The following is an 18,199-nucleotide window of genomic DNA, read 5'->3' on the forward strand; positions in this document are numbered from 1 at the left end:
GTCTGGTGTGCTGCTGCTTGGTTGGAACAAAAACCTGCAGCCACACCGGCCCTTTGTGGAACAGTTTGGACACCCCTGACTTAGACGGTGCTAGGACAGGCTCTGCCTCAATGTGACTACACTGGGTTCCAGACTGAGGACAAACTTAATTTAAGTTTTAGATTACAGCGATACAATCTGTAGTTGAGCTATAGCCACACATCTGGAATCACTAAATGGTGTTTACCACTCAGCACTAATTATTTAACAGAGATGACAACTGATTGCAAAAGTTGGCCATCTTCAGTTGAAAGGACCTTTACAAAGTTTTATACATTCATATACAAAGGACCAACCACAAAGCACTTTAAATTTGGGCTCTTTAGTGTTGCTCAACCAGTTCAACAGCCTGATTTCAGAGCTTGTTAAATTTGATCATAATCCTTTTGCTTCTTTCTCTAAATGTTGTGATGGTTTGTCTATGCAGTATATGTACTTGTTTATCTTTTTCCTTTTGTTTATTTATACTTATTAAATTAAAAAAATTTAATAATCTTTTGTCAGGAAGAGTGTGTGGATTTGTTTATGGAACCTAAACTGTATAAAGTCAGTAAGATCTATAATGCTTCGGTGAGATGAAGCTCATTAGCTGAAGCACGTACAGATTCTGTGCAGTTTATTAGCTCATCTGAGGCACTAAGATTAGGCTCTTTTAGAATGTGCAAAGGGGATTGTGGGAAATGTGTTTTAATATATAAATAAGTGTTACGATTAAAATTTCATAATAATTAATGTTCATTAATTAGAATTCATTAACTGACAGGAATGATTTGTAACTAATTAAATTTGACGGTGTGAGTGACTTCAGTCTGGGTGAAGTGTCTAAGATATTCCATGTTACTGTCACAGTCTGAGGTTTCTGATTCATTTTTAGAGTATTTACATACCATACAGAAAACATACAATCACTGGAAGCCAAAAGTAAACTTAAAAAAATATGAACAAACTAATAGTTTCTTATTAACATTCTGGACAATTTGACAATTCAGCACAAACCAGTTGCAACTTACTCAGCATGCTTCCAACACTCAGTGTCTGCACAGTGATTTTTGACATACAGAACATTTGTTAAATACTATAGATGATACATCATTTCCTCATTGAAAGCACAGTACATAATGAGCAGAGAGTTAAATACTTCAGTGAGGTAAAGGTACATTCGGTCTTTAAGATCTGCTGTAAATATCTGGCTCTGTCTGTAAGTGTAAAGCCCTATCATCATGGACAGAAACCCTGTCGGTCATAACTCAGCTCCCTAGCTTCAGCGACTCAAACCAGCTTTGTGTCTTCAGTCTGACAGAGCCCCTGTCTGCCCGAGCTTTAACCCACTGCTCCACTGGAGACGCTCCATTCATATAACCTAAAAGAAATACAGGAAATATTCAGGGTATGTAAAAGAAACAGAACATTATGTGTTGATTTACTTGGTGGAGGGTTTTGTTAATTAACTGTGCCGTGAAACGTGATGTAATGAAGAATAATGGTCTACCAGTAACTGTGGTTTGGCCTTCAGTTGCGTTGTTTTCTACTCCATGCAGAGCAACCTCTGGGCTGATTTCCACCGATGCTCCACAGAGCTCCACCCCTGCTCTTAACGTGGATGGGACACGCACACAGGCCGCTCCTGCGAAAGGCAGAAGAATGAGGGATAAACTAAGAATATGACTCAAAAGATTGGACAGCACACAGGAAAGAAAGTTGCGGTTCATGAGGTGAATAGTCTCTCTTATACTGTGTGTTTACCTTCCTGACTGTGGAGTTCAGCGCTGCCACCGTCTCCCACATAGACATCAATGCCTCCGCTGTGAGAGGAAACCTTCAGGAAACTATTTGAACCATCTGCAAAAGCAAAGCAAGCCTCACGTGTTTTGTTTTTACCAGCCACTGATAGATACCATACGTAGGTCATTGTGTAATCAGTCAGCATGCTTACCTATAACCGTATCTCCAGACACATTCTTCACAGTGGCTTTACCTTTAAATCAATGAAAGCACAACATCAATTTAAGTAAAGGAACTAAATGTTATTATGATTATTTAAAGTTACCAGTAGGTAAATTACAAAATATGGAAAAGACTGAGGAAAATTTGGCAAGGCCTCTGTCACAGACTGTACGTCTCATAAACCTGCATCACGGACGTTTGTAAGATAATTGTTTCCATGTATTTGATGATGAGAGGCTCGTCTGTTTCAGGAAGAGATTAAAATTCTATGTGGATGACGCTTTTTTTTTTGCTTCATGTCACATCAGAGAGCTGTTATCCAATCTCTACATCCAAAAATGAGTCTTTTTACAACTAATCTATTTTATAGCTACCACAAAAACAAACAAGCTCAGAATTTTTAGATAAACTGCAACCACATTGCAGTTAAAAATCGACTCTGTTGGATCAGAGCCCAGGATTCCTAACGTACCAAAGTCCTGCTTGACCAGTCAAATTAACACAAAGCAGCTGCATCACAATGGCTCATGGACAGAGGAGGTTTTGAAATTTTTGATCCCAGATGCCAGAATGACCTACACAAGCTGCTGGTTCTTTTAACTTTAACTCTAACTTAAGTGCTAGCGGCTGTAGTTTAGGTTGTAGAGTGGGTCAACTGTCAGTCATAGAGTTGGTGGTTTGACAACCCCCCCGTCCCATGTCCTTGAGCAAGATGCTAAACCCAATTACCTCCTATGTGTGTCTATAATTAGGAAAAAAAATGTATATAGAATATATTTTAAAATTAAGTTAAAATCATCACACTCATGCTGGTAGAAGTCTTTTCCACTTTTTTAAAAAAAGAAAAGCAGACTGAAAGGCAGGTGAGAGAAAAATAACTCTTTTTCCATCTGTTTAAACCGAAGAGAGAAAACATTTTAGATCAGACTTGGAAAATGGAGACAAATAGACAAAAAATAACTTGGTAAGGTGCTGTGTCCAGTATGTAAAGTCTAAATCCACAAAGTATCTAGCAACTATTGATGTCAAATAAATATGGAGTGAAAAATACAGTATTTCACTCTGAAATATAGTGGAGTAGAAGTACAGTATGGTTGGATGGGGCTGTTTGCTCACCATGTACGTGTCCCAGATGTACCCTCCCAGAGCAGGAGGAGATGCAGCTGGACTCAGCATAGATGGCTTTGACCTGCAGAGGGCCGTGTTCTGTTGAAACATTCATCTTGGTGCCCTGGAGCTTCTTGACATCCACTGCCTGCAAACACACATGCACAGCTGATCGGTGCACAGGGATGTAGCCAGGTGATGTATGAGTTAATTTTTTTTTTCAGTTTTACCTCCATAAGACTCAGTACTCTAAAAACACACAGTGATAAATTCTGTATTCAGGCTGTTGCTGCCCCCTAATGTCTGCTGAGAGTGAAACCAACAAGAACACAGTAATCACAATGTCCTCCTTACACTGTCTCCACATGTGCTGATGTCCACATTGCCGTGGATAGTGCCCACACCTGTGACATGTCCTCCATTGGACTGCACCTCAACCTCATGACCCTGAGATACAACAAATAACAGTGAGACAACCAAAAATGACAAGTCAGTCCTAAGATTTTTAGGAACACCTCCCCCAGTTTGGTAACCGCTGTTCTTGTTGTTCAATGCTGACTCCAATATATATTTTTGAAGAAGATACTATTTTATTTAATGGGCAATTTGATAGTTACATGAAGTGGCAAAGAAAATGCTAATATCAGACACATAGTAGGCTATTCCATATTAGTGATAGTGACTCTCTTAACTTATGTTGTCATGCCACCGCCTACCTTGACAGAGTGCAGCAAACAGTTGCCTCTCTCAGTTTGCACCTTGCAAATGTCACACTCCATTTTCTTCACTTTCACGTTGCCTTTTCCTTGAGTAGTGATGTAGAGATCTGACAAAACACACACACGCGCAGAAACTATTCAAAGACAACGTAAGGACAGTGAAGCCAGGATCAATCACAGGCTCTGTTGTAGAGATCCAGTGTGGTACCGTGACTGTTTCATCCAGACCTGCATCATTTCACAGGACACACTCACTGCTTTTGATGGGTGCAGCCAGATCAATGGACACGCTGCTGTTCACCTTCTCAGCGGAGATGAGCAGCTCTTGGCTCTGATCATCGTAGTGGACGTGTAAGTGATCCAGACCGACCTCCTGCTCGGTGTCTGTCGCGTGGACTGTGATGAAGGCTCGGTCAGCCTCCGGGAAGGCGTGCGGGTCCAGCGGCCGGATGGAGATGCTGCAGGCCAGGTGTGCCCGCACCGTGCTGAAGGGGCTCACCGCCAAAGCCCACTGCTTCAGAGGCTGTTTCACCTCTTCGTGGGTTGGAGATTTCCCGGGGGCAGAGATGGAGAAGGACCGTGAAGTGTGCAGATTGCACCGGGCGGTTATGAAAGTCCTGGGGCTGACTGTGAGGGACCAGCAGCGGAGAAGTCCGACACATCCCCGCTGACCTGCTGAACTCCAAAACATCTCGATTAGAGTCCGGTAAAACAGCTCATTCACACTGTTTCAGCTAATTATCAACACTAACTACTGGACTACACAAGCTGCCATTCGGTCAACATGGACTGTCACAACGCTGTCAAGTTTTTGGATACACTGATGCAACAAGAGTACACTTCCGGCATGGGTTTTCAGACTAAAAGCGACACCAATTTACAGCTTACATTTTTCAGTTTGAGCAAACACGAAATGTCAAATGCGGCAGTATTTTCTGTGTTAGTATCAGTAAGTGCTCTACAAAATAGATATGAATGATGAAAAAATAGGAAAACAGAAAGAATGAAAAAACATTGTTGAAATGCAGTTAGCTTTTTTAGCAATACAATGCACATTTAAAGATGTTTTTTTGTTTTTTTTGCTTCTATGTTGAAGGTATACTCTTTTATTTCCGGCCTCAATCACCGTCAAACTAGTCAATGTGACAGACCGGATGTACAAGCTTGTGTAAACGTAGCACCACCCTCTTCTGGTTTTGTCCAATCAGGAAGCCTATATGGCAACTCGCATGTGACCTTATTCTATCCGTAAAGGCTGTTGGGAGTTTGAGTCTTGAACAATTCATGCCCCACGGAAGTCGAACTCAAGGGCGCCCAGCTTCTCGAATGTAAACCTGATAGGTCTCATGTCTGAGGGGTCTGTTGCTTTTCTAATGATGGTGACTTAAATATCTATTTGTTATTTAATGTATTGGTCAGTTTGTGCATTAGTTTGCAGTTAATTTCAGCAGACAAAAAAAAAGAAAATAATTTCTGTAAATTCCTTTTTATTTATCTTAACAAAATGAACTTATTTATAAAACATCCAAAACAGCTTCAGTCAACCATCAACTGGCCTTCCAGTACTGTAATAAAAATATCAGTCTCTTTTGCTACATAACAGTCGGATTCAGATCTTCATAGAAAAATAACTCTTCACAAGAAGATTTCTCTCTCATCACTGAACTAAGTCCCCTCTAAAAACAAATAATAACGTTATGACATTTTAATATTAAAGAGGTTATTCTAAAAGATGCTATGTAATTAGGACTATAACCTTTGTAACTATGTACATCCTCAGTTATTGTCATGTTAACCTGTAAACAAAACAGTAGGCTATTGAAAACTCAAACACCACAAGGCGGCAGTATTGTGTAAATTGTGTCCAATAACTGTGTGGAGAGTATACTAAGTTTTATAAAAATTGTAAGGAGCATCTTATGAGCTTATGGTGGAAGCTAGTAGCTACAGTAGCTACACCCTTTGTCTTTATTTTTAAACATGCCCTGGCAGAGTCACAGCTCATGGTGCAAAGCCTTTTGGCCTGATCATCATCCTGACAGTTTTAAAGGACCGTCTGTCATTGGTGGGGTAATACTCTGCAGATATGTTATGCCACGTACCCCAGAAAATCCCATCCCGGACTCCTGTGTACTTTCCCAAGTAGTATCTCCCGTTGAGGTTTGCAGCGAAGCAGGCATCAAACCACCAGCCGGAGCTGTAGTAGGCCCCGCAGTTCCCAGATGGATAGCGGTCATTGTCCCTGTCTGGGGTGGTGAACGGCTTGTTGTTGTGATCGTAGCTTTTGCTGAAGCGGAGAGCATCACCTGCGGTGCCAGAGTAACCTCCCACTGTCAGCCTGTAGCGCAGACGCTCACTCGCCACCTTGAACTGCTCGTACTCTGCGTACTCCATCACCCCGTCAAAGTCCTCCAGTTCCACCCGCAGCACCATGTCCCTGGCCAGGGTCAGCAGGTGGATCATATTGTTACCCAGCCAAAACTCCCCTCCGTCCAGCTCCCCGAAGCCTGATCTGTACTCAGCCCAGGTGCGGTTGAAGCTCACGCTGCCGTCGTGTCTGCGCTGCAGGACGGTCCATCCTCCACCACGCAGCTCCATGTCACAGAACACTGGGAAGCTTTTGCTGCGGATGTCAGGGATCACCAGGTACACTCCGCTTTTTGTTTCTCCTCGGAGCAAGAGGTCTGAGCAGTCTCTTCTCTTCGTAGTGACTGCAGACAAGGAAAAGTCGAAGAAAAAAATATTGAAAACTTTATTTTTTCTTAAAAAGCTTCCAAAGGCAAACTGTCCCTTCTTCATTTAGGAAATTAGCTAACCGGAGTCCTGCTTCTGCTCATATCTTGCAGGTGAAATTTTCACTGCACCTGGGATACAGCCGTGAAATGTGTTAGGTGAGGTCACAAGTGCAACAGGTCAGCGCAGAACTACTTTTCCCCCATAAAATATTTAGTGCTTTTGAAGCCTTTCTAGGTGGACCTCCACAGTAGATACACATACACAGTTTAAAACAAAAAAAAAAGTAAGTGGAAAATGATAAAATGTGTAAAATAACTACATTTTTAGTCTGAGTTTTCAACCTTTTCCCAGCAATTGTTTCGGTAAATAAAACACAAGTATTATTTATAGTAAAGAATGAGGTGAACAAATAGGATAATCCTCTTTATCTACACCTGTTACTGCAGGATTAAAAGGCGGTCAGTTGTTACTTTAATTCATATGCAGTGTTTGAACTCAAGTGTTAAACTCAAGAATCCATAAGATTGATCTGATGCCAAATTATTCACTTACTGTAAGCCACGCTGCACTGATGTTTTTAAGCTGTTAGTCTGTGCATAGTTGTGGTTTTTATCCCTAATCACCACACACACATTTTGCACACGTTTGCAAATTCCTCCTTTGATAAATAATAGCCACGATGTATGGTACAAAGATGATCTCACACGGCGCATTATCATTTAAATTATATGTGGAGTCATTAGAGCTTATTGTGTGGGCCTCTTAGTTAAAATCCTTTCGGCTCAGGTCATACCAATTTGCTGTTTCAGCGAGTGATACAATTATAAGGCTCTCAAATACTAATGTACAACAGTTCTTCAGAATTATTCTCTCAGCGTAATTATTGTGACGTAATGTCACCAGAGGACAGAAGATCTTTGTGAGATTGCTTGTAATTTTCAAAGAATTTGATTGTGAAGTTGCATAAGCCTTCTTTCTTCCTTTTCAAGCTAAAATTAATTCGCATTTAAATGTTTTGTGCAGTGAATATTAATATATAAAAAAAGATTAAATTATTGTACATGGTGGTGCAAATCAATATTATTTGCTGCTACATGTGGTTTGCACATAAAGACAAAACTCGATCAGGCACTGTAACAATATGAAATAATATTTCTTACCTTGAGATGGTATCCGCGTTGGTGGTTTGCGGTCATTCCTGCTGCCTCCCTGGTTGTCCTCTGGGTGCTCTTTAGGGCGCCTGTCCAGTGATCTTCCATTTGGACTCAGGCTGTTATTAAGAAAAGCAGCCACCTGATTGATTTTCACACGCAGCTCACGTGCACTGGGAGTGGAAGACTCAGCAGCCGGGGGCTCGGGGCCAGAGGTGGCGGCAGGGGTTGTTGACCTGAAGTCAGGGCTGAGTGTGGAAGTAGTTTGGGCACTGGGGGAAGGGACTGGAATCATTTTGTCTGCATCTGGAGTTTGTCTGGATGTTGTTTCCTCCACATTGTGAAGTATTTTAGCTTGTAAACTGGAATCAACATTAGAACCTAGATTTAGCTTTGTGGATCCTGGACTGGTGCTAGGGATAACACTTGGCAGGATCCCACTGATGATTTTGTTTGGTTTTGTTGTCATTGGGATCGATGATGGTTGACCGGCTGTTTGTGGCCTCAGATCAGACGTAATCCTGCTGTTTGGGCCCACCGTGAAACCTTCAGGGAGAGTATGAAGGAAAGGGAAGGGTCTAGTCTCTGGGCTGTTGGAGATCTTTGGACCCTGAGTGATAGTTTTCCTCATGCTGGGACTGAACTCCGTGTCCCCCCGGGAATGAGTCACTTCAGCAGCCTGTTTTACAGGGCCAGATGTAGGTGGCATGTCAGTTTGAGAATTTTGGATGCCATCTGAAGTGGTCCTGCTGATATGAGGAGGATTTAAATCTGTTTTGGTCTTTGGTCTTGGCTTTAGTTGCACTGCTGGTTTTGGCTTTTGAACAGATGTTGCTCCTGGCTTGAGCGTAGGTCCGGTTGGTGGTCTGTGTCCATGGGGAGGCCTAGGTTTGGATGTTCTGTGGGATTCTGCTTTGGGGATTTCATCAGGCACAGGTTTTGGGTTAAGATTAGGCACTTTGCCAGGTCGAGGTGTTCTAATGCCCTGATTTGTTTGTGGTGCTTGGCCGGGTTTAGGCTTCACATTTGGTTTAGTCTTTTGACCTGTGGCAAGTTCTGGATGTTTTTGGTACAGTTTAGGGGATTTATTCACAGGATCAACGGCAAGCTTTTGTCCAGGTGTTGAGTCTTGGTTAGGCTCAGGCTCTGGAGACAGGTTTTCATCAGAATTTCCCATTAAGTCTGTTACAGACTTTTGGTTAGGTTTTGGTGTGAGGCTAGCTGTTTCACTTCTGTCATATTCGGGCTCTTGAACAGGTGTGTAATGTTCGTTTGGTTCAGACCTTTGATCAGGTTTTGTTGTTCCTTCAGTTTTCGGCTTCTTCTGAGGTTTTTGCTTTTCGTCAGGCTTTTCTGTGATAAGAGGACGATGTGGCTTTTTCTTGAGTTTTGAGTTTTGATTAATAGCTGTGATTCCAGTGGAGTCAGGCTTTCGGTCAGTCAGAGGATCTTTGTCAGAACTGGATGTGTTTACAGTTGCAGGTCTTTGATGAGACGTAGGTCTCTGGACAGGATGTATAGACTTATGATGAGATTTTGGCTTTGGAACAGATAGCTTGTTTCGATCAATTGTACGGCCTTCATCATGTTTAGGTATTGGATTGTTTTCTAGATTTTGATTAGTAGTTAAATTATTGGGTGGAGCCCTCTGATCAGGTTTTGGAATTTGGACTCGTTGAGGGCCTCTGCCAAGTTTGGGTTTCTGGTCTGCTGTGGGTTTTTGGTGAGAAGGCTTCTGCTTTTGGTCGTATTTTGTGTTTTTGTCAGGGAATGGAGCTCGGTCAGGTTTACGGTCATTCTTAGGATTTTTTAGCTTTTGATCTGCTTCAGGCTTAATTCTAGGTTTATGCTTTTCACCGGGCTTTGTTCCTGGGCCTGGTAGGGGTTCTAGTGTAGTTCTAGTGTTCGAGCTGAAGTTCTTTTTAGCTGTCTCATGGCTGTGGTCTGCGAATCCTGTGAATGCAGTTGTGTATAAATTCTGACTGGGAGTTGTATTCATGGTTGTAGTTGCCGTGGTTGATCTAGCTCGCCCCTGGAAGCCTGCCCTCGGTCTCGGATTTTTTGTAGTAGTGAACCTGGTTATCTGTTGTCCGGGGCCACCCAGTGTGTTTATTGTGGCTGTTGTGGTTTGCACGCTTGTGGTCCTAAAGCCTGCCTCTGCATCAGGGCTTGGGAGCTCAGAAATGCCATCCGCTTCAAAGTCTGTTCTTTGGGTTGGTGATTCATAAGCAGCTACCGTCATCGCTTGACTGACATCTGTGATCAAATGTGAACTGGACAAAGGAGGAGATGGAAGAGATGACGTAAAGGTTGTAGCTCCACTTGAGTCCATGGAGTCATGTCTAATGATAGACTGAGGAGTTGGGCTGATTGAAACAAAGTCTGTCCCTTCAGTTGCTTTGTTGGATGCTATTTCTCCATCACTGTCTCTCTGTACACTCTGGACCGCTTTTTCTCCTTCTGTTTTGATCTCCTTTTCCATCTCCCTGTCCTCCTCCTCCCCTTCCCCCTCTTTTACAGTCTTCTCTTTTTCTACGTGCCCGATGCTTTCAGTCTGTTTTGGTTTCTCATTATTTCGCTCCACTTTTATGCCCTTCTCTGTTTTCTTTTTCCTCTCCTCCCTGTGCTGCTCACGCTCCTTATTTGTATGCTCATCATAGTCCTCAGACATCTTTATTCCATCACTGCCCCTGTTGTCTTCAGTTTGGGTCTTTTTGTCTGTTTCCTTTGTTTCACCTCCCCACTCATGATGGTCTCTTTCCTCTGTTTTCTCCTTATTTTTTATATTAGTGGGTTTTATATTAGTTATCTCTCTTTCTTTTCCACCCTCCAACTTATCCTCTCTATCTCCCTTTGAATCCCCTTTTCTATCTTTTTCTTTATTTCTTTCCGTCTCTGTCTCCCAGTTGTTTTTTTCAACAACCTTTCCTCTCGCCACATCCCCTATTCTCTCATTTCCACCAGCACTTGGCACCTTTGCCTGCCCCAATTTGTCCCTTCCTTTTGCCCCCTCTGTGTGAGTTTTTCCATCTTTTTCCACCAATTCTTTTAAGGTTTCTGCTTTTTCATTTGCTTTTACGACCCCTTTATCACTCTCTCTTTCTGTTTCCCACTTCTTTCTCCCTCTCTCTTCCAAAATGGTTCTTTTTTCTGAGTCAGTGTCACCATCTCCTTCTATAGTCTTTTCCACTTTAACCCTGTCTGTTCCACACTCCTGTCTCAAATCTTTTAGTGCCTCAGGATTTCTCCCATTCACCCAGCTCCTCTCATCCTCAGGTCTACCTTCATTCAGGTTCACATGCTCTCTTTCTCTTTGCCTTCCACACTCTCTCTCAGTTTGGCTTACTGTACAATCTGCACACATCTTCCTCAGTTCATCCACATTGTCCTTCAGCTTCTGCAGATCCTTCATGATCTTCTCCAGCTCTCTGAGCTGCTCGGGCAAACGAACAGTCAGCGGTGGTAGACTGAGTAGGTAGGGGCATGTGTTCTCATCCTGCCCTTGTCTGCATGGCCCCTCAGGTCGCAGCGTTGCAGTGCAGGGCCCATTTCCTGTGTCCCCTAGGAGGTCTCCTTCACCAGAGTCTGCTGTGGTCCAAGAGAGACTTGAGAAGGCCAGTAGGGTCCCACAAACGCACAGTGCTGTTAACCTCATTGTGTCCTGAGAGGAAAGAGTGAAGGCAGAGGAGGGAGAGAGTGTAAAAAAGATCCACCTCGGTTTGTGAAGCACAGTGACAGTGAGAGGAGGAGGTAAGGTGGGAGGGAGAAGAGGAGGCAGGGAGAACTGATGAAGCTGTTCAGTGGAAAGCAAATCTGTGAGAGAAAGAGGAAGTGCGACACTTTGAGGAAGGCAGGTAAAAAAAAAAAAAGAGTGAGAGGAGGATTGTGAGGATGTACTTTTCGATAGATGGTGTCTGAGATAGTGGATGATAAGCATGACGTGTGAGAGAATGGTCAAATATTTCTACTTCATAATATAAGCAGAATTAGTTGTACCAGTTAGATATCAATCACGAAAAAGCACAAACTGTGAAATCTTTAGAAAGCATGTGTCTTATTGTAATCCTGTTATTACATTCCAATTTATCCTCATTCTAATCACATCATTTAATGAAGACCATTTGCGATGCATTCTCACTCCATGCTGTAATGATAAGTATATCATGGCCCTCAGTATACATGTGTGTCACAGTCGCTTTGGCAGGCGCTTCCCAGGCTTCCTGTCAGTGGGTCCACAAACATGTGAAGGACAGATGCGACAGGTCAAAATATGCATTTGAAGCAAAATATTGGCTGCTGGGCCAGAGCCAAGAGTTTGTCTCTGAGATTTGTAAGGACATATTTCATTTTACTGTAAGCTGTGTGGCTTAGTTCAGCCTCTGAGTAATGGAAGTCAGGAATGTCAGATTTCTCCAAGAGGGCCACTTGATTCAAATGCAATGCCAGGGGAGAGAAATTTCTCATGTACTATTGATTTTATTTGGACAATACTAATCCTCAACAAGTGTAGAGAATCAATGAGGCAGTCTCTAGGTGGAGAGGCCAATCTCACTCTGTACAAACTGTAAGTTCACCTAAGATTGGGGCATTGTGTCCACATATAGTCAGAAAAAAAGAAAGAGAGAAAACACAGTTACATGAACCAAATGAGGAATCTGCTTGGCAGGGAGTTTAGATAATGAGGGTTTAGTTTCTCAGACCCGGAGAATGAATGTCAGTCCCAGCACAGGATATGAGATATGAAGGATAGCATGCAATGCCTGTGTTTGATGTTTCAGGAAGTTGTCCATTTTTAATTCTTGTTAGAGAACGAAAATTGTCTTACTTTTAGACGGCGATGAAACATGACCCCTGTCCATTTTGGCTCTGTCTATTTCACTGGATGGTTGCTCTGACTGCACGAAGCTGGAGAGATGTCTCAGCTGTCCTTTAATAATGACAAAGGAAACCATTTGTTTAGTGAGAGGACTGTGGGAAACACCACCTTACAAATGAAAAACGAGTAAAGGTGAAAGAAAAAGACTCCATATAGGTCATAGCTACGTCTTGTAAGAGCATAACAGCTTTGAATGCTACAGTTTGTTGAAATGCCACTTTAGAAAATAAACTTTTATATGTTTCAGCTAAATTATAAAGGCCATTAGACTATATTTATGCTCTGTAGTCTGTGCATATATACATCTGTCCAACCCCACTCTATATGACTTTAAAGTTGGACCCATCCCCCTTCATCTATGCTAATGCATCTGTGGGCTCATTTGACATTTGACAACTGTTGGCAGGATAAAAGCCAGGAATAAGAATCCTTTCACCTTTCACAGTCACTTTAATGCTTCAACACTTACACTGGGAAATAGTGTGAGAGAAATGTTTACACTCTCAAGAGACTTCTGTCTGAACACTAGGCCGTATTGATTTATTATCACAGAGCCACATCTCTTACAACACAGCCAAGTGTAAATTTCGAGACAGACGCTGCTTAGCCACAGCGAACTAACTTGATGCACGAGCTGCATGACGAATGAGAATGATTAGAAGTTAGAATGTGGTTTATCGAGGTTAATAGGGTTGATTCTTTTGAAAGTAGCCAATCTAAATTAATCCATTCTGTTCTCAACAGCTGCATAACACAGCCAGGAGCCCTATTATTCCCAATAATACCCGCTCTCCTGGCTTTACCCATTTATGGACAGCAGTTTTTTTTTTCTCCACAAGGTGCCCTCTTGGGATACAGTGTTTTGAATTCCCCTAGTGAGCTGGCTTGGCCCACTCTCTGTCCTGGATTGTGTAAACACTGTGGTTTTTTCCATACAGACTAGAACAAACATCTGACCATCAGTCCAGCTTTGCTGCCTGAGCTTCCTGGCAGGCCACTTCATCTCCATCCACTTTGGGCAGAGGAGCCAGTGTCGTCGGTCATGTCTGTTATGTGCATAAGTGTCCCATTTCCAACTGAACTGGAGTGAACCCAACGACTGTCGTGGTGCAGCGCCAGCCTCTTGTAATACCACACTCAATCTGCCTGCCTGAAGGTATAAACCTACCTGGAAAATGTTATTCCGCTTACTCACTGTTTGCATGCTGAGAACAAATAAACATGTTCGTTTAGAAAAACAGCTCTATGATACAACACCTGCCTTAATCCCGTGGATCAGTGTATATCCATTTAAAATTAAAGTATCCCTGCTTGTCTCTGTCTGTCCTCTCTGTCATACACACACAGACATATTCACATTCGCATGAATAGCTCCGTTGCCAGTTCCTTAATCCTTCAGTAACTGATACATTCCTTTGCCATGTGTGAGAATGTTTTTCATCGGTCAGTTGACTGATAGCGATTCTTAAAAATGAAACAATCAAGTGTCCCTCACATCTGGGCTGGATTTCCTACAGCTAGCCAACACCAGATAACGTCAGGTCAATTTGCTTCTATTCCAAAAGCCTGGACTTCATTAATCCATTGTTTGAAATTTATATTTAAGAATCCTTGTCCTGATGAAGGATATGGAAAGCAGGCGTAACATGGGAACAGGTTATCTGCTGCTGTCACCTTCTGCCCAATGGGACAGAACTCTGAGGTGGGGGGAGAGGGGGTGCTCTGGCACGCACAAGAAATAAACAGGTATTTTTCCAAGACAGAAGAGATTATTTTAAAGCATGTTTTGTAATAAACTTTCTATAGAAGGGCATTAAAATGAAGCTGTTTTGTTTTCCATCATATCCTGGTGTTCATACTGAATGGATATGTGCTGGATTCTGTATATTTCCCAGCTGTGGTTAATAGAAACCATGCAAAATACACAGCGCTGACAAAAAAAAAATCGCTGACCTTTCCTTTTGTCTTTATCAATTTTAAATAACATTTAGATTACGCCTGGTAAAAGTAATTAATTAGAATGACAATTTGCTGTATTATCCTGAAGGTCAGTGGTGGAGGAAGATAGGAAGATATCCTTTACTTGAGTAAAAATAAATACCACACTAGAAAAAAGTAAAAGTCCTTTATTGAAAATGCAAAACTCTAAGTATCATTAACAAGAGGTACTTAAAGTATCACAAGTAGAAGTACTAGTAATAGTAATAGCAATGTAATGCTAAATAATGCTAGTAATACTAAAAAATGCTTGTGTTGTAGTAGTAAAAATCATATTATTAGATTATTATTATTACATACAGTAATGATACAGTAATGTGTAAGTGGCATTTTACTGTTGTAGCTGGTTGAGGTGGAGCCAATTATAATGATTTTATATACTGTTTAATTAATTTGCAAATGAGCTAAAACTGTCAAAAATGATGGTGTAAATACTACATTTCCCTCTGAGATGTGGAGGAGCAGACGTATAAAGTGACATAAAATGGAAAAAAGCAAAGTACTTATACCTCAAAGATGTATTTGAGTACAGTGCTTGAGTAAATGTATTTTCCATCACTGCTGATGGTACTGTAAAGGATTATTCTATTTGCACTGCCTCGTTTTATGGGAACCAAAAATAACCTCTGCTTTATTATCCAACTAACTGTGTCTTCTTCGCTATAGCAACTGCTCAAGTGTCAGTGCTCAGTGTGACATTCACCCAGTGAACAATTTGGGTCAAAAGAAATCAACAAATCTCATTTTAGAGTAAGCCAATGTCAGCACTGATGAACGCTGTGTACACTACCTTTCCAAGCTCCCTGACAGATTAAGACTTCTACTTTAGAGGCTGCAGATTCGGATGAGAGTAGCATATAAATGGATGTGGACTGAGAGAGACGACCATTTGACAGACTGGTTGGGAAAAATGTAATTTTCCACATTTTTGGAGGATTTGTTTATATTTTCTGTCATAACAAAAAGCCAGCTTTCATCCAATATTAATATGTTATGAAAGACAGTATTTAGCTATTGTATTGAAATTTTAATCACATAATGTTGACATTAAATGAATAATAGAACATAGATCTTAGATGTAATAAAACTCGTGACTAACCAAGTCTTATTGTGCAATAGACATGCAAACAATTTTTCAGCCGACGCCTCCCGATATTTGTGAGTGTTTTTATGCAGGAGCTGTAATGACACAGCTGCCAGGGTCAGTGTATGTGATGATTTTCACAGAGGAAAAATGCTTGTCAGTATATTTCCATCACTATACTGCCACCTAGAGACACATTAAGAAATATCTTAGACTATAGAACTAATAAATCTGTAAGAAGCATGATAAACGGCATGTAATCGTCAAAAGTGTAAATTGGACAACATATTTTAACAAAAAAGACAATAAATTGTCCTACAATTTACTGTCCCTGTAGGACAATAAATTGACCTTGGTCCTACAGGGTCCTGCAGGGTCCCACAGAACAATTTATTGTCAATTTATTGAACTGTATTGTCTTGAGATGGACTCATGAAACCATGAAATCTGTTTGCTCCAACTTATTTGTTTATTTTTTTGTTAGTTTGTTTTTCTTCTTTTTTGTTTATGGAAGCTGTAATAGTGAAGCTCATAATTATCACAGAATGTGATCCATATTCTTTCTTTAGTCCTCTTTAACTTTATTGTTGTTGTCATATGTTGGACAGACTGTAAATCCCTCTCAGTCAAATGTGTGGTTATATAAATAAAACTGGTATGACTTGATAGGTATCCAAAAACAAACAACCTAAAACAAAATAAAAATAGATTAGAAAATAAGGAATTAATTTTAAAAACGTAAAGTCAGAGGTCCGAGGTCTAATCTGGAACCAGCTATTTTACTAGATATAGTCCTCTCTCAACTCATTTAAAACTTAAAACTAAAGGTTTAGGATAAATAACTCGTCATCTGTGATTACACTATCGCTATTAAAGCAATATTTCCATTTTTTACTCCCGGTTTGAGAACTGAAACTAAAACAGTCCAGCAAAGCCAAAGAAAAGGAGGCCATCAATGCCCCCCCCCCCCCCCCCCCCCCGGTGTAAAAAGGTCTCCTGTGTTATTGCCATACTACATATAACCATAGACTGTATAAGACATGGACGTAGCACCCATGACGTCACCCACTGGTTTCGGGGAGTCGGTTTTGTGACCAAACCATGGGCATTTGAGCTGCGCCATCTTGGATTTTAGTGGGAGTGTACTTTCCATATTTGGCGAAGAGGCGGTTACTCTACGGGTCAGCCGGGGTCAGCCAGCCGAGAACCCGGCCACTTAGCTCGGAGCAACCGAGCTAGCCTAAGGCTAATCAGCTAGGCTAACAAGCTAAGCGGCAGCAACAACAGATATCATAATGTTGCTGCTGTGTTTTAAACATGACTGTTTCAGATAGAGAGGTTTTAGATGGAGCTGCAGGGTTTGGTGGAGTTGTGGGGGGAAATTTATTTCTAGCCTGTTATTTAACTGTGAAACTATCAGTATTATTTCATATTGATAAAATATATTTAAAAGTTACATTATTATTATTATTGTTATTATTATTGTTATTATTATTATTATTACTAGTACTATTATTATTGATGATAACGATCAAAATAATGATGATAATAATATATTAAAATGTTTAATATTTAATATTTACCGGGTTTCACCGTTGCCTCCACCCACTATCCACTTACAGTTACAGCAGCACACAAACAACAGCAGCCGCTTACTGACGGAGCTGCTCTGTCCATGCAATGTCGGACTTTTTACACAGAAAAATGAGACGAAATAAAATTGTAGCCTAGTATTCCCGCAATAAACGGACTCAGAGCACGGAACACACCGCAGCAGCGTTCCTAACATTAGCTGCTCCGGTCCTCTATCTGTATAAGCAGCGAGCATAAATCGGCAATTAAGTCATAAGCCAGCGGCAAAATATGCTAATACACGCTAATTAGTGCAAACATCCAGGTAAAATAGTGAGAAATTTACTTACCGAAAAACTGCAACACAGACTCCTTCAGCGGTCGGTTAGTACAGTCTACAGACACAACAAGCCATTTTGTCGCAAAAACCTATCCGAACATTGGCAAACAAACACGGACACTGCAGGCCCTGTCAACCGCTGGAGGTAGCCGGAGCCCTCTGGATGTAGCCGCCTAGCCCAGCCGATGCTTTAGCAAAGAGCTAACTGCCAGTGCCTGTCTATGGCCTGTCACTCAACGTAACCACGCTCTAATTTATTAAGCCTAAATAACACTAAAACGGTTGTGGTACAAAAAAAATCCACCCCCCACAGTGTTCACGGAGGTGGAAACTATCAATAGAGACCAAAAACAAAAAAATGTACCAAGCTGTAAATGTTTTTTTAGGCTGTAAAGTTGGCTATTTTAACATGGGGGTCAATGGAGAATTGCTCACTTCTGGAACCAGCCCCCAGCGGCAGCCGAGGAACTGCAGCTTTTTGAACGCGGAAGTGATCCTCACTGCTGAAACCTACAACTCCCCCCTTGGGTATATAACACAGCGCAGCTTCTTGTCCTGCAGGCTGTAAACACTCCTGTCCGCCGCTCTTCGTCCTCCGTGCGTCTGACGCAGTTCGCTAAGGCCCGCCCCCCG

The 18,199-nt window shown here is 41.6% G+C and overlaps 2 protein-coding genes across 3 annotated transcripts; both read right to left on the minus strand.

Moving 5' to 3' along the window:
• Nucleotides 1-40: 40 nt before the first annotated feature.
• On the minus strand, nt 41-4,606 carry fam185a (family with sequence similarity 185 member A). 2 transcript variants are annotated; one of them, XR_005894091.1, is made up of 9 exons: nt 4,065-4,606; nt 3,807-3,916; nt 3,445-3,537; nt 3,100-3,238; nt 1,973-2,014; nt 1,783-1,878; nt 1,529-1,663; nt 1,217-1,399; nt 41-1,176 (listed from the first exon to the last, which is right to left on the minus strand). XR_005894091.1 is itself a non-coding variant. In XM_041038479.1 (8 exons), exons 1-8 carry the CDS (start codon nt 4,498-4,500, stop codon nt 1,287-1,289), a joined length of 1,164 nt encoding a protein of 387 aa, XP_040894413.1. In that variant the 5' UTR covers nt 4,501-4,606; the 3' UTR covers nt 41-1,286. The 2 variants fall into 2 exon arrangements, 1 of the variants encoding a protein (XP_040894413.1); XM_041038479.1 differs by having other exon boundaries at nt 41-1,399.
• A 748-nt stretch (nt 4,607-5,354) lies between these two features.
• Nucleotides 5,355-17,652, minus strand: LOC121181513 (proteoglycan 4-like). Its single transcript, XM_041037430.1, has 4 exons — nt 17,577-17,652; nt 12,522-12,623; nt 7,706-11,357; nt 5,355-6,520 (listed from the first exon to the last, which is right to left on the minus strand). The coding sequence occupies exons 2-4, from the start codon at nt 12,540-12,542 to the stop codon at nt 5,811-5,813; spliced, it is 4,383 nt and encodes a 1,460-aa protein (XP_040893364.1). The 5' UTR covers nt 12,543-12,623; nt 17,577-17,652; the 3' UTR covers nt 5,355-5,810.
• Nucleotides 17,653-18,199: the final 547 nt, after the last annotated feature.

This window comes from Toxotes jaculatrix, chromosome 5 (assembly GCF_017976425.1).
Source record: "Toxotes jaculatrix isolate fToxJac2 chromosome 5, fToxJac2.pri, whole genome shotgun sequence".
NCBI classification, from domain to species: Eukaryota; Metazoa; Chordata; class Actinopteri; family Toxotidae; genus Toxotes; species Toxotes jaculatrix.